General features: G+C 35.7%; 1 protein-coding gene across 2 annotated transcripts in view; it reads right to left on the reverse strand.

Moving 5' to 3' along the window:
* ATRNL1 (attractin like 1) overlaps positions 1-16,244 on the reverse strand; it is a 525,452-nt gene that overhangs the window by 245,080 nt on the left and 264,128 nt on the right. For both annotated transcript variants that reach the window (XM_027812182.2, XM_005443870.3), the window contains exon 25: positions 8,119-8,180. In XM_027812182.2, coding sequence (XP_027667983.2) covers positions 8,119-8,180 — 62 coding nt within the window. The remainder of the gene's footprint in view (positions 1-8,118; positions 8,181-16,244) is intronic.

The following is a 16,244-nucleotide window of genomic DNA, read 5'->3' on the forward strand; positions in this document are numbered from 1 at the left end:
CTTGTTAAAAGCCCTATTAACATGAAAATTTCCTGAAGACAGATATGGATTTTTAGATTTCCAAGCCAAAGAAGCATCATAAATGTTCTGTAATTCTACTGTATAAGGAATACAACCCCCCAATTCCTCTTCACCTAATATTTTAGAATTTCAACTGAAAAGACTCAAGGCATGTAAGGAAATAAATATAATTTTGAAACTACAGAGTGTTTTCCCAAAATATCACAAAAAGTTATTGAAAACATAGAAAAGCAATTATGATCTAGAATGTAATTTAGCCACAGATGCAGATTAAATTAAGATTTAAAATTTTAAATAGATGATGTAACTACTTTCTAATGTGTAATTTTTAGTGTGGCTTTTGGAGTCCACAGCAGAGTTTCCATAATTTTGTATCTTATTGACAAAATGCATACACACACACCTCCCACACCACACCATCCTTCCCCCTTGAATCCCAATAAATAAATTAAAAATACAAAACCTTCCACACAAAATGTTTCATTTGGTACCAGGAATTTTTACTAGAACATTTGTTATTACTATTCCATTTAAAAAGCTCATTGAATGAATACCTTTGAATTCAGGTGTCTCTTCTTTAAAATTGATAATTAGATTTCATATTTTAGGATCTATGAAATCCACACAGTCTAGCAGTCGCTTTTCACCCTTCCTGTGATTTACTACAACTCAACACAAGGACCCTGAATATTTCTCTACCGCCATAAACAGATTGTTCATTTCTTCAATGTCACTCATTCCACAGCACGCCATGCCAACTGTGGCTGCAGAGACAGGCTGGCAGAGCACTTCAGAAAGCTGCTTGTCACTTGCTATAATGGACAATGACACTATTGCCTAAAGGAAAACCTAATATTTTTCAATTCCTTTATTTTTCTTGGTATTATTTTGCCTTCGTCAGCTTTTGCCCTAGTTCACTATGTACTTACATCTGGAAACAAACTTCGGAAGTTAACTTTGCAACTGTTATATACACCTTGTCAGAAGAAGGCATTTCTTCTGAATTGTTTCTCTTTTGAATTAAAATGACAAAAGCAAAATTTCAAGTTCATTTATCACAGATGAAAACCTGTTCTAGTTCTTTTGTTTGAAGTATGGTGAACTAGAGTTTTATAAAAAAATGACCAGGAATAAGCATGCTAGAAGACAAATAGCTGTGAGTGCCAACATTGTTTTAATCTAAGAAAAGAATTGGCTAATTGGATTTTAAAAAATACAATATAAAATATTGGGAATCAAAACAAAAACACAATATGAATTATCTTTGACGCTTAGAAAATAAAGCACAATGCAGCTGTAAAAAGATGCATCCCTGAAAGGAGAACATTACAGAACCATCTCAAAGTACGGGAGTCTGCAAAGCACCAAGTCTTAAAAAAAGAGCCATACTTTTGTCAGGAGTCTCGGGAAGTACATTTCAGATGCCACCTTCTGGGACCTCTGCAGTGAACACTACTACATAAGTGGCAGTTTTGATTCCAGCGAGATTTTATAAAAGCAGCAGTGACAATATGTTTTTTGGAGTGCCAGGCTACAGTACCATACAGAACAAAGAGTGCAATTTAAGATTTTCTTTTCTCTAAAAAAAAACCGTCTAGGAAAACAAGAAATCTTTCAAATCCCGTTACTGTCACCCAGGCCTTCACCCTAAAACTCCTCTCTGCACTTAAACAACTCCAGAACCTATTTCTAGTTAATATGAACTGAGCAAAAATTAGAATTAGCCTTTCAGCAGGCACAATGGACAGCTCTCACTGTATTCGATGCATATCAGAAATTAGAAGTTCAAAATTTTAAATGCACCTACTTGGAAGAAGGAGAAGCCCGTACCTGCTGTACACCCAGCAAGTACGTAGGCCACCTTCAGATATCAAGTTGAGCAACTATTTTGTACTTTGAGGAACAGTGTATGTTGCAATCAAAATATGGCAAGTGCTAGTGCACTCGCATGCGCTTCCAAGTGACTCAAAGGATGAACACAGAAAGAAGAAAACCAAGAATGAAGTAATGGGAAACAGTTCTGTTCACCAAGGGATTATATATAAAAACAGATGAGGATACAGTGGGTACATACCACAGTCCACCCTGTGGTTTTACTTGCATAACCACAGAAAGGACACAAGGAAGCGGGATAGAAAATCTATCTTGACCCTAGAGGCATGGGTACATGAGTTGCAAGGAAAAACAATCACAAAAGGGGATCCTTCCAGGAAAATTGCTGCTCCAGTCTCCAGCAGGAAGTTCCCCAGATAGACTAGAAGGGTTGATCTTACTCGTGGTCTTAATGAAGGGAGTTTATTAAAAGGTTAGATTTATACTGGGCATAAGGAAGAAATTCTTTACTGTGGGGGTGGTGAGGTGCTGGCACAGGCTGTCCAGACCAGCTGTGAATGCCCCATCCCTGGCAGTGTTCAAAGCCAGGTTGGATGGGTCTGGGAGCAACATGGTCTAGTGGAAGGTGTCCCTGTCCATGGCAGGGGAGTTGGAATGAGATGACCTTTAAGGTCTTTTCCAACCCAAACCATTCTGTGATTCTATGAAATGACTCATCCATTGTTTTGAAGACCAGCCAAACAGTGGGACTGGGGAATCTCCTTTGCCTGCATGTGAGTCAGAAGTGGTTGCCTTCTCAGGAAATATGAATATATCAAATAACTCTACAGTGATGACAAAGTTTCTGGGTGATTCAGAGAGTGGAAGACATGAAGCTACATTCTACAATTCAAAACAAATATTAAAAAAAAAACAAACAACAAACTCAGATTGGCCCCTGCAGTACAGACATGCTTGTCCCAGTGGAAGTCATACAACTATTTGCTTCTAAGCGAGGTGAAAACTGTTTAATGCATCACTGAGTAAAAATCAATTTTATTCTAGCCCCAAATGTAAAATCCATTTTGCTAAGATAACTTGATTTTCATGTTACCAGAAAATTTTCTAATTTAGATTTGTAAGACTTCTGCGTTTTCTGAGAATCCAGATGTAGCGGACATGATCTGAACTTGACACACTGCATTTTGTCTTTCTTAGAGAAAGCAATATTTGATCTCACAAAGATAAGCATGTCAAAATCAAGCTTTAATTTATCATCCTTTATTTTAACAAAACCAAAACATGAAGCCAGGCCGACACACCAAAGGATGCTGGTAAAGAGAAGGAAATCACCCACTGCAAAAAAAAACCAACAACCCACACCCAGAATGATCGATTCGGGTCCTGAGCTCTGACACAACCCGCTGAAATCCAGCCATCCACTCCCACTGCATGAAACGCAACCGGAGTGACTGTGCGGAGCTTGGGCACAGAGTCACACATATGGTGGTGATAAACCTGGTCCTTCAGTATCTGCTGCAATTCCTAAGGTAGCTCGTGCTATTAGTCCTCATCCTAACCTAAATGCCCACCCATTCCTCCTGCAATACAGACTGGGTATATTTTGAATGTTGTTTTCTCTCACTTGTAATGCTCACAGGAAGATTTATCAGAAAGAATGTACCCCAATCTTAAATGACCAGAGTTTGTCATGGAATTTCTTAAAGCACACACAAAAGAAGGATTTTCAAACCTTCAAAGTATCCATATTACTTAATACTGCTCTACTTATGACAAATTGGAAATTCTATAATTCACAATATTAAAGAGACCTGTTATGGAAGCAAGTAAAGGGTACCATTCCAGCCAGACATAAAATCCACCACCACCCCAAGGACCAGAGACGACAGAAGGAATCATTCTGAGAGCATAAAGATGTGCTTGATTAGTAAGCGGTTGATACTAAGTATTTGAAACAGGCTTTAAAAAAATAGGTATGACAGTAGCAGATGCATAAAATTACCTATTGCAAAAATACTAATAGCTGACCTTTATTACCTGTACAATTTCACATTTACCTGGGGTTTTTTTGATTATGAGACAAAACAACATTTCTTACCAGGACTCCTGTTTCAGGTTATTAATAGAAATAATTTCCCAATTTCCCAAAAAATCTGTGAGTACTGTTATAAATTCTTAACTATAATTTTATTTAAAAGCCGGTATAGAAATCAAGAGTTTCCTGGCTCTCAATTCTGGATTCATTCAGATTGTATATAACAAAAACTATCAAATACTGAACATTGTCATATTTTATGCATGATAATTTTTATCATGTATTTTTATTATTTTTAGCCATGATAATTTTTATGCATGACAATTTTTATGCATTTTTTAATAAAAAGTAAATAATGTTATCAGAAAATAAAGACACTTCATACACTGTTATCAAATGCCTAAAATGTCCTGGCTACATCCTCAGTTAACACAACATATTCATGTAAGACTTGAAAACACTGAAAACTTCTTTATCACTTGTAATTTAGAAAAAAAAAAAAAAAAAAAAGCGCCAGGCTTTAGCATATTGAAGTGTTTTACTGATCAGGGTAATACAGGAATAGACTTTAATGTGGGGACTGCATTTCTTCAGTATGAGAAGAAAGATCACTCACATTTGCTGCCTGTAAAATTTTGTGATGAGATCTGTATTGCTTCAAAGCAGGTGGAAAAAAAGAATCACACACTTCTCAATTTGTGTGACAGCAAAAAGTCTTCAGGCACTCACTAAAGCAACGCAGATGCCACAGTTTCTATAAGACTGTTAGGAATCTGTTACTACTCTTACATATATTTCTGCTCTTAGAGAAAAGGTCACTGAATAAGTGGATACTATGAAACCTTCCAGTATAAAAACAATAAAATTAAATAAGGGGGGGTGGGGGGGGGGGGAAGTTCACCATGAGTATTATAGTCTGGAGCAGTACAGTTTCTGTACTGTTTTTAAAAAATAACTTTTATTTCTATAACTTCTCATTCTAGGACATACAATAACAGTACCTTGGTAGATCAAGTATTAATTACAGCTCTAATAATAACTTTTGCATATATATATATAAAATAATAGTTTCAAATAATTTCCTTACAGAACAAGATTTTTAAAACAGTTGAAACATTAGAAAAATTCTAAAAAATGCTTGCTATTTTGATGTTTCTGATTCAAGAAGTAAAATGTGCATTTCATCTTTTACTTGGGAACACACAACCTATAAAGGAACTGTTTTAAATTATACTTTTGAATGGTCATTAAAAAAACCCTGTTATTGTCAAATAAACCTGTTTATTGGTTTGGCTGGGCAGCCAGGGTTAACAGGGTTATGCCACATGCTCAGAAATACAATAAATATAATTATAGATGGAAGAAATGCAAATGCACACTTATCAAAGCAGGTTGAAACATGTTTTGTTATCAAGCACATTCAAATAGTCTTTAAATACAATTATTTTCTAGGTCAATAATCTAGTATATGTGACCTGGGCTATTGCTGTTACCAACATAATCTGCCACTGCTTTAATACACTGCATTCTCATCCAGTAAAACAAACAAACAAATCCATATTAAAATAACTTTGTTAGCTACAGATAAAGGCTTGAATACTATCAACCACTTTGGAGAGGATGTATTGGTGCTGTGTTTGGGTATGATTAACTCTGTCCACTAGTGTGGAAAAAAAAAAGCCCAATAAATTAGTTATTGCTAAATTTTCATATCAGAAATATGCTTCTGCTTGTTTCGACTAGTGATCCTGTAGAGACAACATCTAATTTAAGAACTACTGAAAGTTTTAATGGTGTCTATACTGGAAACTTTTCATTCTAACTTTCTTAGTCCAGTTTTCTGTAAAGGACACAAGTATTTTTCCTACATTTATTTAGCACACATTGCAACTACCAGTCCAGTGACAAACCACCTGCCAGTTTCTTCTTTGGGTCGTTTATGCGGACCGACCATTTGCTAGCTCTGATGTCAGCAAGGACACAATGCTCACAGCAGTCACGAGTTGGGAGTGTCACTGTGATATTATGCATGATTGTTTGGTCCTGTGATATGAAAATAAATGGACTTCTAATACCTATAAATACCCTGTGCCTCTGGGCATAACACGGGGGGAGGAGAGGGGGAAACAACAAACCCACACAAAGAATGTCATGGTCAGTGTCTTGGAAAGAGCCAGTTACCCAAGCAATAGACCTGGGCCAGTCTTCCCAGCATAGTTATTCAACATGGGAACACAGTGCAATTAAGTAACTTTTTACATGAATTCATGTAATTCTGGGGCTTCTCTCCCTTCTGCTTTTCCTTTCAGGTTCTGCTTTGCAAATGTGAATATATGCATGTTATTGTTTCTGTTTCTGTTTTTTTCTTATAAACGCAATCTGAGAGCTCCGGCTCCAAGACATCTTACCTATGTCTACAGACACATTAATACCAATTCAGTTGTCGAAGAGTACCATACAAATTTACATCAAGATTTTTAAATATATGTTGCTAAACACTATTTCTCATCATAACCATCAAACCTCAGCCTGAACCACATGTGCCTCTGGAGGGTGCCCTGTCGTTAAGTTTTGTACCTTGCTTGGATTACTGCGATGCACTACTCACAACATTTCCTGATGGCTTTACATATTTCTGCAACTCGGTTCCTGAGGTTGATTATTAACGTTCTGCTGCAGATAGCTGCAAGCCCCTAGTGCCAGCTGAAAGCCTTGGTTATACAGCTATTTTGGGACTGAGTCAAAGGCAGCGGTAGCATAGCTGGCAGCTACTCTACAGCCTTTCTCTCTGTCCGGGGGGTTCCGTGGGCCTTGGCTTGCGGTATAGATTACTGCTCAGGCAGAGGGATCACTTCTTTTCGCAGGATCACAGTGAGTTTGCATTTACCCAGAACAAACTATATCAGATAGACCATCACACCAGAAGGGCTAATGCAATATATCTGTAGATACGGCTTCACCATCAAAAAGACTATGGGTCACCTTTTCTAAGCCTGCACAGAGCAGGAACAAATTGCTTGTAGGTTATCTCTGCTATTTGTCACAGGGTCCCTCTGTTTTGGACAGACTTTGCTTTCTTCTGTAGGAGTTTGTCATCTTAAGGTTGGCATAAGCATCATCATTTTTTAAATCTTGCTAGCTTCCCAGGGAAAACCAAAGAAAAACAACAAGAACACACCACAAAAAATACCACAGAAACAAACAAACAAAAGAGCCCCAAACACTACTAACTGACTTTTAAGCAACCAGCATTCTATTGCTCGGTTTATGGTGAATGAGGAGAAATAGGATGCTTTGTATCAGCTACTAAACCAACTCTTCATTAGCCAATGTATTGGGTACAAAGGACTTCAGGGTCTGCTCATTTCTGCCCCCTGTTTTGGTGACAGCAGTTAACAAAAGCTGCTCTGTTCATGGCACTTAAGAGTCTGATTCTTCAGGTACAGTCCCTCAGAGCACAGTGATTAAAGTGAACAGAAAAGCTGTACTGTGAACTTGTGAAATAAATGCATGGCAGTTCTGGAAATACAGAAAGTCTCATGAACACCCTTGACTGTCACTGTTCGCATTTTGCATACCATTCATGGTTATTGGGGAATATCTTCACAGCGAGATTTCAAAGCACCGTAACTAATCCCCGTATATTCAAGTTTGTGACATTTTATAAGACAGATGAACTTTTAAGAAGTCCTACAGTGGAGTTTTCTTCAGCTCCTGGAACAGCTGTCCACTTGCAGCTGAAGCCACTTCCTGCATTTGTGCCACAACCAAATTCCATGCATCACTGACCGACTTTCCCAATTAATCCCTAATGCATGGCAGCATTAGTAGTGATTTGGGGTGCCTGATTAAAAATCAAAAGCTGTTGAACAGAACCATCATTTTTAATAATTCTTTCAAAGAGTTTACACAAATTCACATACATACATTACTAGTTGAAGTTGGTATAGCTGGCTTCTCGTCATCACTGTACTATATAGTACATAACTAGCTAATCTTTACGAAGTATGTGTGAAGCTTGTACCACTGAATATGAAATATATGAAAGATGCCAGCAGCAGCCTGTAGTTACAGGGCAATGGCCTGGATCCCCCACTGGTGTAAATTAGAAGCCACAGTTTAAAAGCTTCCTTGCAGGCATTTCTTAAGATTAAGAAGCTAGTTAAGATATTGGTTTGATGGAAAAGAATCAGCATGATTTCAGTCAGAAGACAGAAGAAGCAATTTACCTGAAGAAGGTGACAAAGAACTGCACCAGATCCATGATAGTATTGTGCTGTGAGAAGGCAATCTGCAAATAAAATAGAAGTAAATTACAACAATTTCAGAATCAACAGCTCTTTTTAGCCTAGGGCTTTATGGCTCCATGGATGATTAGTTTCAAGTGTAATTTCAGTCTAGTATGCACACACCTGCATTTACCATAAAGTGAGATGAGCAACTAACTCCCATGTCTTTGCCTGTGTGAAAATACAAACAATGGAATATAGTCTTTCCATTGAAGTAAAGTTAATAGAAATAGCCATGTAAAACTCGTTTGATAAAAACAATTAAAACAACATGCAAAAATATTAACAAATCATATTGATGTAAGTTGCTGGCTTTGTAGTCAACTGTTTTAACTATCACCGTTTTCCATTTTTATAAAACACTGAAGTTTTAGAAATGACAAAAGATGTCTTGTGCTTCAAATACATTTAAAATATTTTAATTGCATAATATTAAAACTCACACATATGCTAATTTAAAAACCAGATAAATCTTGTGCATAATAAAACAAACTGTTTCAAAACAAATTATTTTAAAGACAAAGTAACAAATATTTTAGGCTGCATTTTTACAGCCTTTCCAGAGTATGCATTAATTCAACTCCTTTACTGTAATTGTCCACAAAGATTTAATAGTTATCTCTAAGACAGCATATACACACAGACACACATTCATGCTTGCATGCAATAGAGACTATAATTATTAGTATAATTACTTTTTGCTAATGTTAAGAACAGTACTTAATATTTAAGTTATATCTACAAATATCCTTAAGTCTCTGTGTCTTGTTCAGTTATTCATAGGGTATAATTACCAAACTGAAGAAATACAGAATTTTCTACTATGAATTGCACAAAGTGTTTATCTAACCGTATTCCCATCCTGTTCAAATAATTGTTGTTTTTAGAGATCTTTGTGCATTTAAGGTCTGATCTTGACTAGCAATTACACCAAATGACTCTGATTCTCTTTCACAGCTCACTTGTGACCTTTTGAAATGATAATGCATGATAATCAAGGAATTTTTTAAAAATTATTTTATTTTATTTTATTTTAGGGCAAAGCTGTAGTGTAAACTTCAGTATTATAATGGTGTTACTGTGCCTTGTGCCAGCTAAACAGAGCTAACCATAGGTCAGATTACTTAAAAGTCTAAGGAACAGCATGTTAAGTACATTATTCCAGGAATAAGCACAGGGGGCACCATCATGCAAACACATCTCTAAAATGTAATTTCTCCTTTCTCTTCACTAATAATATAGAATTGCAAGCAATGCAATGGTATTCAGGAGCTCTGAAATTCAGTACAGAAAGCTTGGTAAATGAATCACAATATAATTTAGTGTACTAAACTCCTTGAGTGCTATCATCTGCCTCCTCTCTAGAGAGGACATATAAATGTGCCTAGCTTAAGTAGATTGTTGTGTTTGCATCAGGGCAAAACCTATCTGGCCTGGGAGCCTGTGGAAAAACAAGAAGCTGAAGGTCATGTGGGAATGAAGCAGGAGAGAGAAGGAACTCTCTGACTCACTAGTTAAGTTTAATCTACAATTGTTTTCTGATTTGTGCAACATAAACAGAATTTTTAATTTCTCAGAAACTTTGACTATGGTCATGATGGATACTGTATCAAATGAAGGGAGATTAGGGACTAAAAATATTAAAAAGTTGGAGAGAAATTGCAGAGTGACAAAATTTTCAAAATATCTGTTAATGAGAATGTAACCTTTATTTTACATAGAAAAGATAAAATCTGACAAAAGATCTGCAGATTTCTTTGGCCCAATATAAAGTGCATCCCAAGCATAATGAATTTATGTTTAGGAATACCTTGTATGAATAAAAAAACTTTGTATGGTCCATTCTAATTTTAAATACAGGTTGGATTGCCTTCAAATAATACTTAGCATTCAAATTAATTTCTGGCTTTTCCAGAATGTTTTTTTATTAACTGCTGGCTTTTCCAGAACGATTTTACAAATATCGTACTTCAGGAGTAAAATAACTCAAAGAGAACAAAAAATTCCAGCTTCAACAGCATTCACCTCTTGTGACCTGTTAAAAAGCTATTTATTTATATTATAAAATATATAAAATAATAAAATATTTATATTTTGCATTACTTAAATTATTTTCATTCAAGGTGCCAGCATTCATTAACAGCATCTGTTAGTCTAGAAACAGCTACAGTCAAGGGAAAGTCCTGCAATTAAAAACTGCAATCTGATCGCAATCGTATCAGGAAAATTTTACCTCAAATTTCTCTAGTAAGCTGTAGTGCCTTTATTTCTCTTCTTCAACATAAAACAAATAGGAAGTAAGCAGATTTACAACAATTTAATGATTTTATATGTCTATTCATAATTAAATGTTTTGCGTATACCTAACCTTAAGATGGGTCAGATCGTTTTTGCACAAAACCAGACACAAGAGTAATGATTCTACATTTTCCACCTTCTATTAATCAAATCATCTACTTCAGACAATTGTGATGTTCTTTTGCTGGTGTTCATGTTTGCAAACCTGTGGAAGAACTTTTGTCTGCAAAACTTTCTAGTTTGGTTGTATGGGATTCTTTAAAATACTTGTACTTCAGAGCAAAACCACAATAAAATATAAAGTTCCATTCCAGAAATAATTTCAGACTTTAATCAAACATTGTCTTCTAATCATTACATTAGAGTTCATGTTTAAAAGATGAACTACAGTATTTTCTGAAGAACAGTACCATGCATCTTAGACTAATTTCAAGACAAAATATTAACAAAAAGAATACATATTTTTATTACAAGTAGATCATGAAAGAAGCAAATACATGTGAATCTAAGCCTGACACAAAGAACCATAATACAATTAAAAATATTTATTTCCATGGTATTTTCATCTAGATATGAATGTTATTGTCCTTTTACTTGTGCTTACATAGAGAGGGAAAAATCTTTCAGTTCCAGGTTTTCACATTAGACTTAAAGATACTGGAGATTAATATCTATTGTTAATTTTTATTATCCCTAATTAGCCCTCAGTTTCACCAAAATATCTAATAAGCCGATGGATCCCAGAAGTATTATCTCTCTCTTCTCTCATAAATGAAGATCAAGATCATCTCTATCATTTGGTATGGAATAGAATCACTGAGTGCCATGTGGAAAAATAATTTTCTATGGAAAAGGATAGCTTCTATGAGTGAACATAGAATTTCCAGCATAAAACATTTCCCTTGAAGAAAGACGAACAATAACACCTCAGCTTTACAAAGCTTAACACTGAAAACTGGAAGTAAGGTTACTTATAGTACTATAAAACATTGCTTCAAACACAATTTCTTGTGCAGATGCTAATTCACCAGCATTAGATTTCTAAAAGAGAAATTAGGATTCTCAATGTGGCGGCTAGAGATATGGTTATGGATGCACATATATTTCAGTACCTGTCCTCAATCTCTGTTACTCTTCAGAGGCAAGCCTATAGACAGCTGTCTGTCATAAATGTTATCAAACAGTTTTCTTACCTTCACAGAAACAACTAGAAAACTTCTCATCAGCTACAACAGTTGAAGTTCTTTTCCCTGTTTGGTTAGGGTTAAAGGTTTTCCGTGACTTTATGATCCAATACTGTTACAAACATAATCACAGGTCTTCCAGAAATCTATAAAATTAATATTTATTTTTCTCTACATATTCTGCTATTGACAGCAAAGAAAAATGGATTAAATTTAAAAATTAAGGTAAATCAGAAGTTATCATTTTCACAATGAAGACATCCGAAACTCTACCCCAAACAAAAAAGAACCATGTTCTGAGGGCTTCAAGATATACCACAAAAATCTTTAGTCTGGTTTCATAACAGTACTCAATTTTATATTCTTTAGAAATTGGTTGCAGTATTGGAATATCCCTTGAACACAAACAATGCCATTTGATTTGTAGGTGACTTAAAGTTTTGACATTTGTTGCTAAAACATTACTAGCAGGTGATTATTAAATTATCAAGTTATAATGTATTTTCTGAAACAAAAACATTACAGGACTTAGAAATTCCTAGCTTTGTACTCCAGTAGGACAAAGTCTAATCTCAGCAACTGGTTCACAGGAAAACCTAGAAGCTGCTTGAGTTTCCCCTTAGCTTTGTGCATTTAAAAAAAAAATGTAAAAAAAAAAAGTTGTTGTGAAACACCTCCATCAAGAATGAAAGCTGTCCTATGATTAGAGGATTTCTACCTTGAGCAATGTGACAAAGGACAAATTTTTGTGGGGTAGTTTGGATTGCTCTTATGTGGTGAAAGTCCAGCTATGAGGATCTACGGTAACAAGTAACAAGAAAGAGCTGTGTGCAGTAATATTTTTTTCCACAAGATAGAAATAGGTTAAGCTCTTTTTGATGCTCAGAACAGAGGACCCCAAACCAAAATAGAATTTGGGAAGATTGGTCATTTGTTGGATATTAGATCATATATACCTTTCTTGTGTGGAGTAGAAATGCTAGGCAAGGGAGGAAGAAGAGTTGATAAGGTAGGCAGGTTGTAACAAAAAAAGGGATGGATAGTTTATAACCTATGAAACAAAGAGATAAGTATGTGCAAGGAAACTATAATGTGACATAAAACTCATGCTTCGGCTAAAGCCAAAGCTTTGTGCATCCTGAAGCCAAGGTTCATCTTGTGAAGGAGTTGTGAGGAGCAGCAATGAATCCAAACTACTCTCTAAATTAGAGAAACATTAAACACTTTCACACAGAGGCTAAAAATGCCACATATTTATTCTATATATTGGCTTTCCTAAAACTTGGAAATGAAATTTTAAAGTAAATGTGTCTGAATTTTGCCACGTGAAACATGGCAAATCTAAAATAGATGTGGGACTCTCATAACACGGAATGAATTACCCTATGGAGCTGCCGTTTCTCTCTGCTAACAACATAGGGAGTGTATGATTAGTTTAGACTATAGACCTAATGTCAAACTTAGAATATAAATAATGTTAGGTGAGATAAATTTCTCCCATAGTTTCTAAGAACTGATTGGGTATTTCTGCAAAATAATGTAATGCTAACCCAGGAAAAAGAAATATTTCTTCTTGCTAGGACGAAATGATCAGAGAAGCAATACATAACTAAGTGCCTGCTCACAGAAACCCATTGCTTTTTACTGTGTTGATGCCAGTAAATAATTTAATCTAATGTTGACAAACAGTCCTCCCAGATGATGAGAATGAGTGACAGCAAAACTTTCATACAGGTAACAACAAAAAAATGAAAGATAAAGAAAATCAAACTCAGAATCATTGCCTTCACCATAAAGATTTGATAAACAGCTTTCATAAATTATCTCCGCATGCTTAAGTCCTGTCTCTTATGATGGCATACACTAGATTATCCAAATCCCCACCCCTTTCTTTCTCAAACAATGTAAAAATTACAGGATATTATTTCCACTATTCAGTCATGAAAGGCTGAAAGACAATCTAGGTTTGTATTCCAGTGAGATGAATGACATTCCTAAAGAAGGTTTTTACAGCTTAATTTTTTCCTGCCTTGCACTTTGCCTATTGAATTAAATAGGCATACACTGCTATTTCACTGCCTTATTTAATTTTGTGTTCATGTACACATGCAGACAAATGCATGCCACACAGAAACCCTCAGTTCAGAACTTCCAGGAAGTGAAGCAGAAAATCTGGGGGAGGGGAACAGTTATCTAAGTTACAGTTTAATTCAGTATGCAAAATATCTTCGTTATGATAAATTCAGACATTGTTAAGAAATTGAAATAATGAGTGTTAAAGTCAATGAGAGAATGAAAGAAAATGAAAAGGCATAGACAAGGGAGAAACAACGCATTTCAAAATCAAATAAAAAGATGAAAAGTAATCGATGCAAAGACATATAATACTGGAAAATTATTTTAGCCATAAATCTTTGCAGGATTGAGTTCTTCTACAGACTGTGTGTGAAACACCAGATTTCTAGATAAAACCTTCTGAAATTCTGGTTTTTAAAAGCTCAGCTAGATTAAATGGACAGGCAGGAAAATTAAGTATAGAAGTGAAGGGAATGGATTGAGGGAATTTGTCAGGCATAGCTTAATGACTAAATTCTACTACAAAGAGAAACATTGCAGAATGATAGGGTTTTGCTCATCAAACTACATTAAGGAAAAGCCATTTCTATCACTTGCTAGAATCAGATTTCTCTGTCTCTCCATCTTTCTTGTTATGACTTCTTATGACATCTTATTACGACTTGACAAATTAGAGTCTCCCACCAGGAGAGCTGCACCTGTTATGGAGTGTGCTTTCATATGTTATGTTAGCATCACAGAGTCATAGAAATGTGGACTGGAAGAAACACTGCAAGCTCATATGGTTCAACTTCCCACTCTAAGCCAGGCTACTGTCAACCCCAGATAAGGTCAAGTGTCTTTTTCCAGATAAGTTTTGAAAACCTCTAAGAATAGATATTCCACAGCCACTCCAGGAAACTTGTTTCAATGCAGCACTGTAAACATAATGCATTTTTTTCTCATGTTCAATGTGAATCTCCCAATGTGCATCTTGTGACCACTTCCCCTTGTTTTATCATCTGCTACTACAGAGAAGGATTTAGTTTCATCATCTCTGTGACTCCTCCACAAATAATTGTATCCTGCTATTGGAGGCTCTTTACCAGACCCAACAAGTGCAAGCTCCACAGCTTCAGCCTACTTTGTGTGCTTCAGGCCCCTAAAAATCTTTGTGGCACTTCTGGACCCCCTCAGCTTCTCAATACCCTTTCTGAAATGGGACACCAAAAATTGGAGTCTCATTCCACATGCAGCCTCACCAGAGCTGAGTAAAAGGAGATAATTTTCTCTTAATGAGGCCCTACAGTTGGATATTGCCTGAACTGGAATGAGAATATACTCTTGGCTAATATTCAAAATTTTCTCTTAATGAGGCCCTACAGTTGGATATTGCCTGAACTGGAATGAGAATATACTCTTGGCTAATATTCAAGGTGATATTAGATAATTCCACCCTGGTTAGGGCTTTGCACTTCTTATAAGGCTGCATGAGGTTTCTGTTAACTCAGTCCTCAAATTCCCAAAAGTCACCCTCAATGAAAGAATGAAAGCTCTACTGTTTGACATGTCAAACCCTCTCCCTCTCAACATCAAGCCATTTTTGGTCTTCTGATGAAAAAAACAACCCGCTCATTTAATGTTTACATTTTTCAAAATAAAATGCATTCTTCGTCCTTTTCAGATGTCTTGAAATGTGTTTTGTTTTTTATTTATTTGTAGAAGCTGGTACCAATAACAGTCACACTATGGATAAAACAATGACAACTGCATGCTCATCTTCAAGGCTCTTAAAAAAATTCCACGTTCCTCTGGACCTACAGTGCTATCCTTACAATCCATGTTCAAGTAAGCATGTGTTCAAATCCCTTTCTGATTTACTTCTATTCATAAAGCAATCTCCATTCTGACAACGTAATTTAGATTTTTTTCCTGTCAAACCAAAATTAGCTCAAGCACTGCCTGCTGATATTACATCTAAAGAGTGTGAGAAACTACCTGGGTGCTGTGCAGTAATACCTTCATTCTCATCTAATGTGGCATGATTGATGGGCTTGCAAAACATCAGGAATCCTTGCCCATAATAGAAAATCCTATTCAAACAACTGGCAGACTAATACAACTCTAGGATACCATACTAAGTCAAAACGGCAAATTCTATTTATTAGAAAAATAAACGTAGAATATCTCCAACTTTATACATTGTTTATGATTCTATGCAAACCAGCTGCCATCACAGATTAATTTTACTCCTCAAAGTGCTGTATATTTCTGACGAAAAATGGTTCTATAAAAAATATTGCATTAAAAAAGATAGTAACATGACTCTCTTTTAACTCATCAAAACCCAAGTGCTATCTCTTCTTGAAAGAGAGTCTAAAAGATACCTCCTAAAATGCAAAAGACCCATACGATGTTTTCATCAATGTCAAAATGGAATTAGCATTGCAAGTTTAAATCTGCTGGTGCTGGCACATTATTGTCATACTGCTCTGTCAAACTGTGGCTAAGTTGATGAAACAATTTGGC

The sequence above is a fragment of the Falco cherrug genome, chromosome 9 (genome assembly GCF_023634085.1).
Source record: "Falco cherrug isolate bFalChe1 chromosome 9, bFalChe1.pri, whole genome shotgun sequence".
NCBI lineage: Eukaryota > Metazoa > Chordata > Aves > Falconiformes > Falconidae > Falco > Falco cherrug.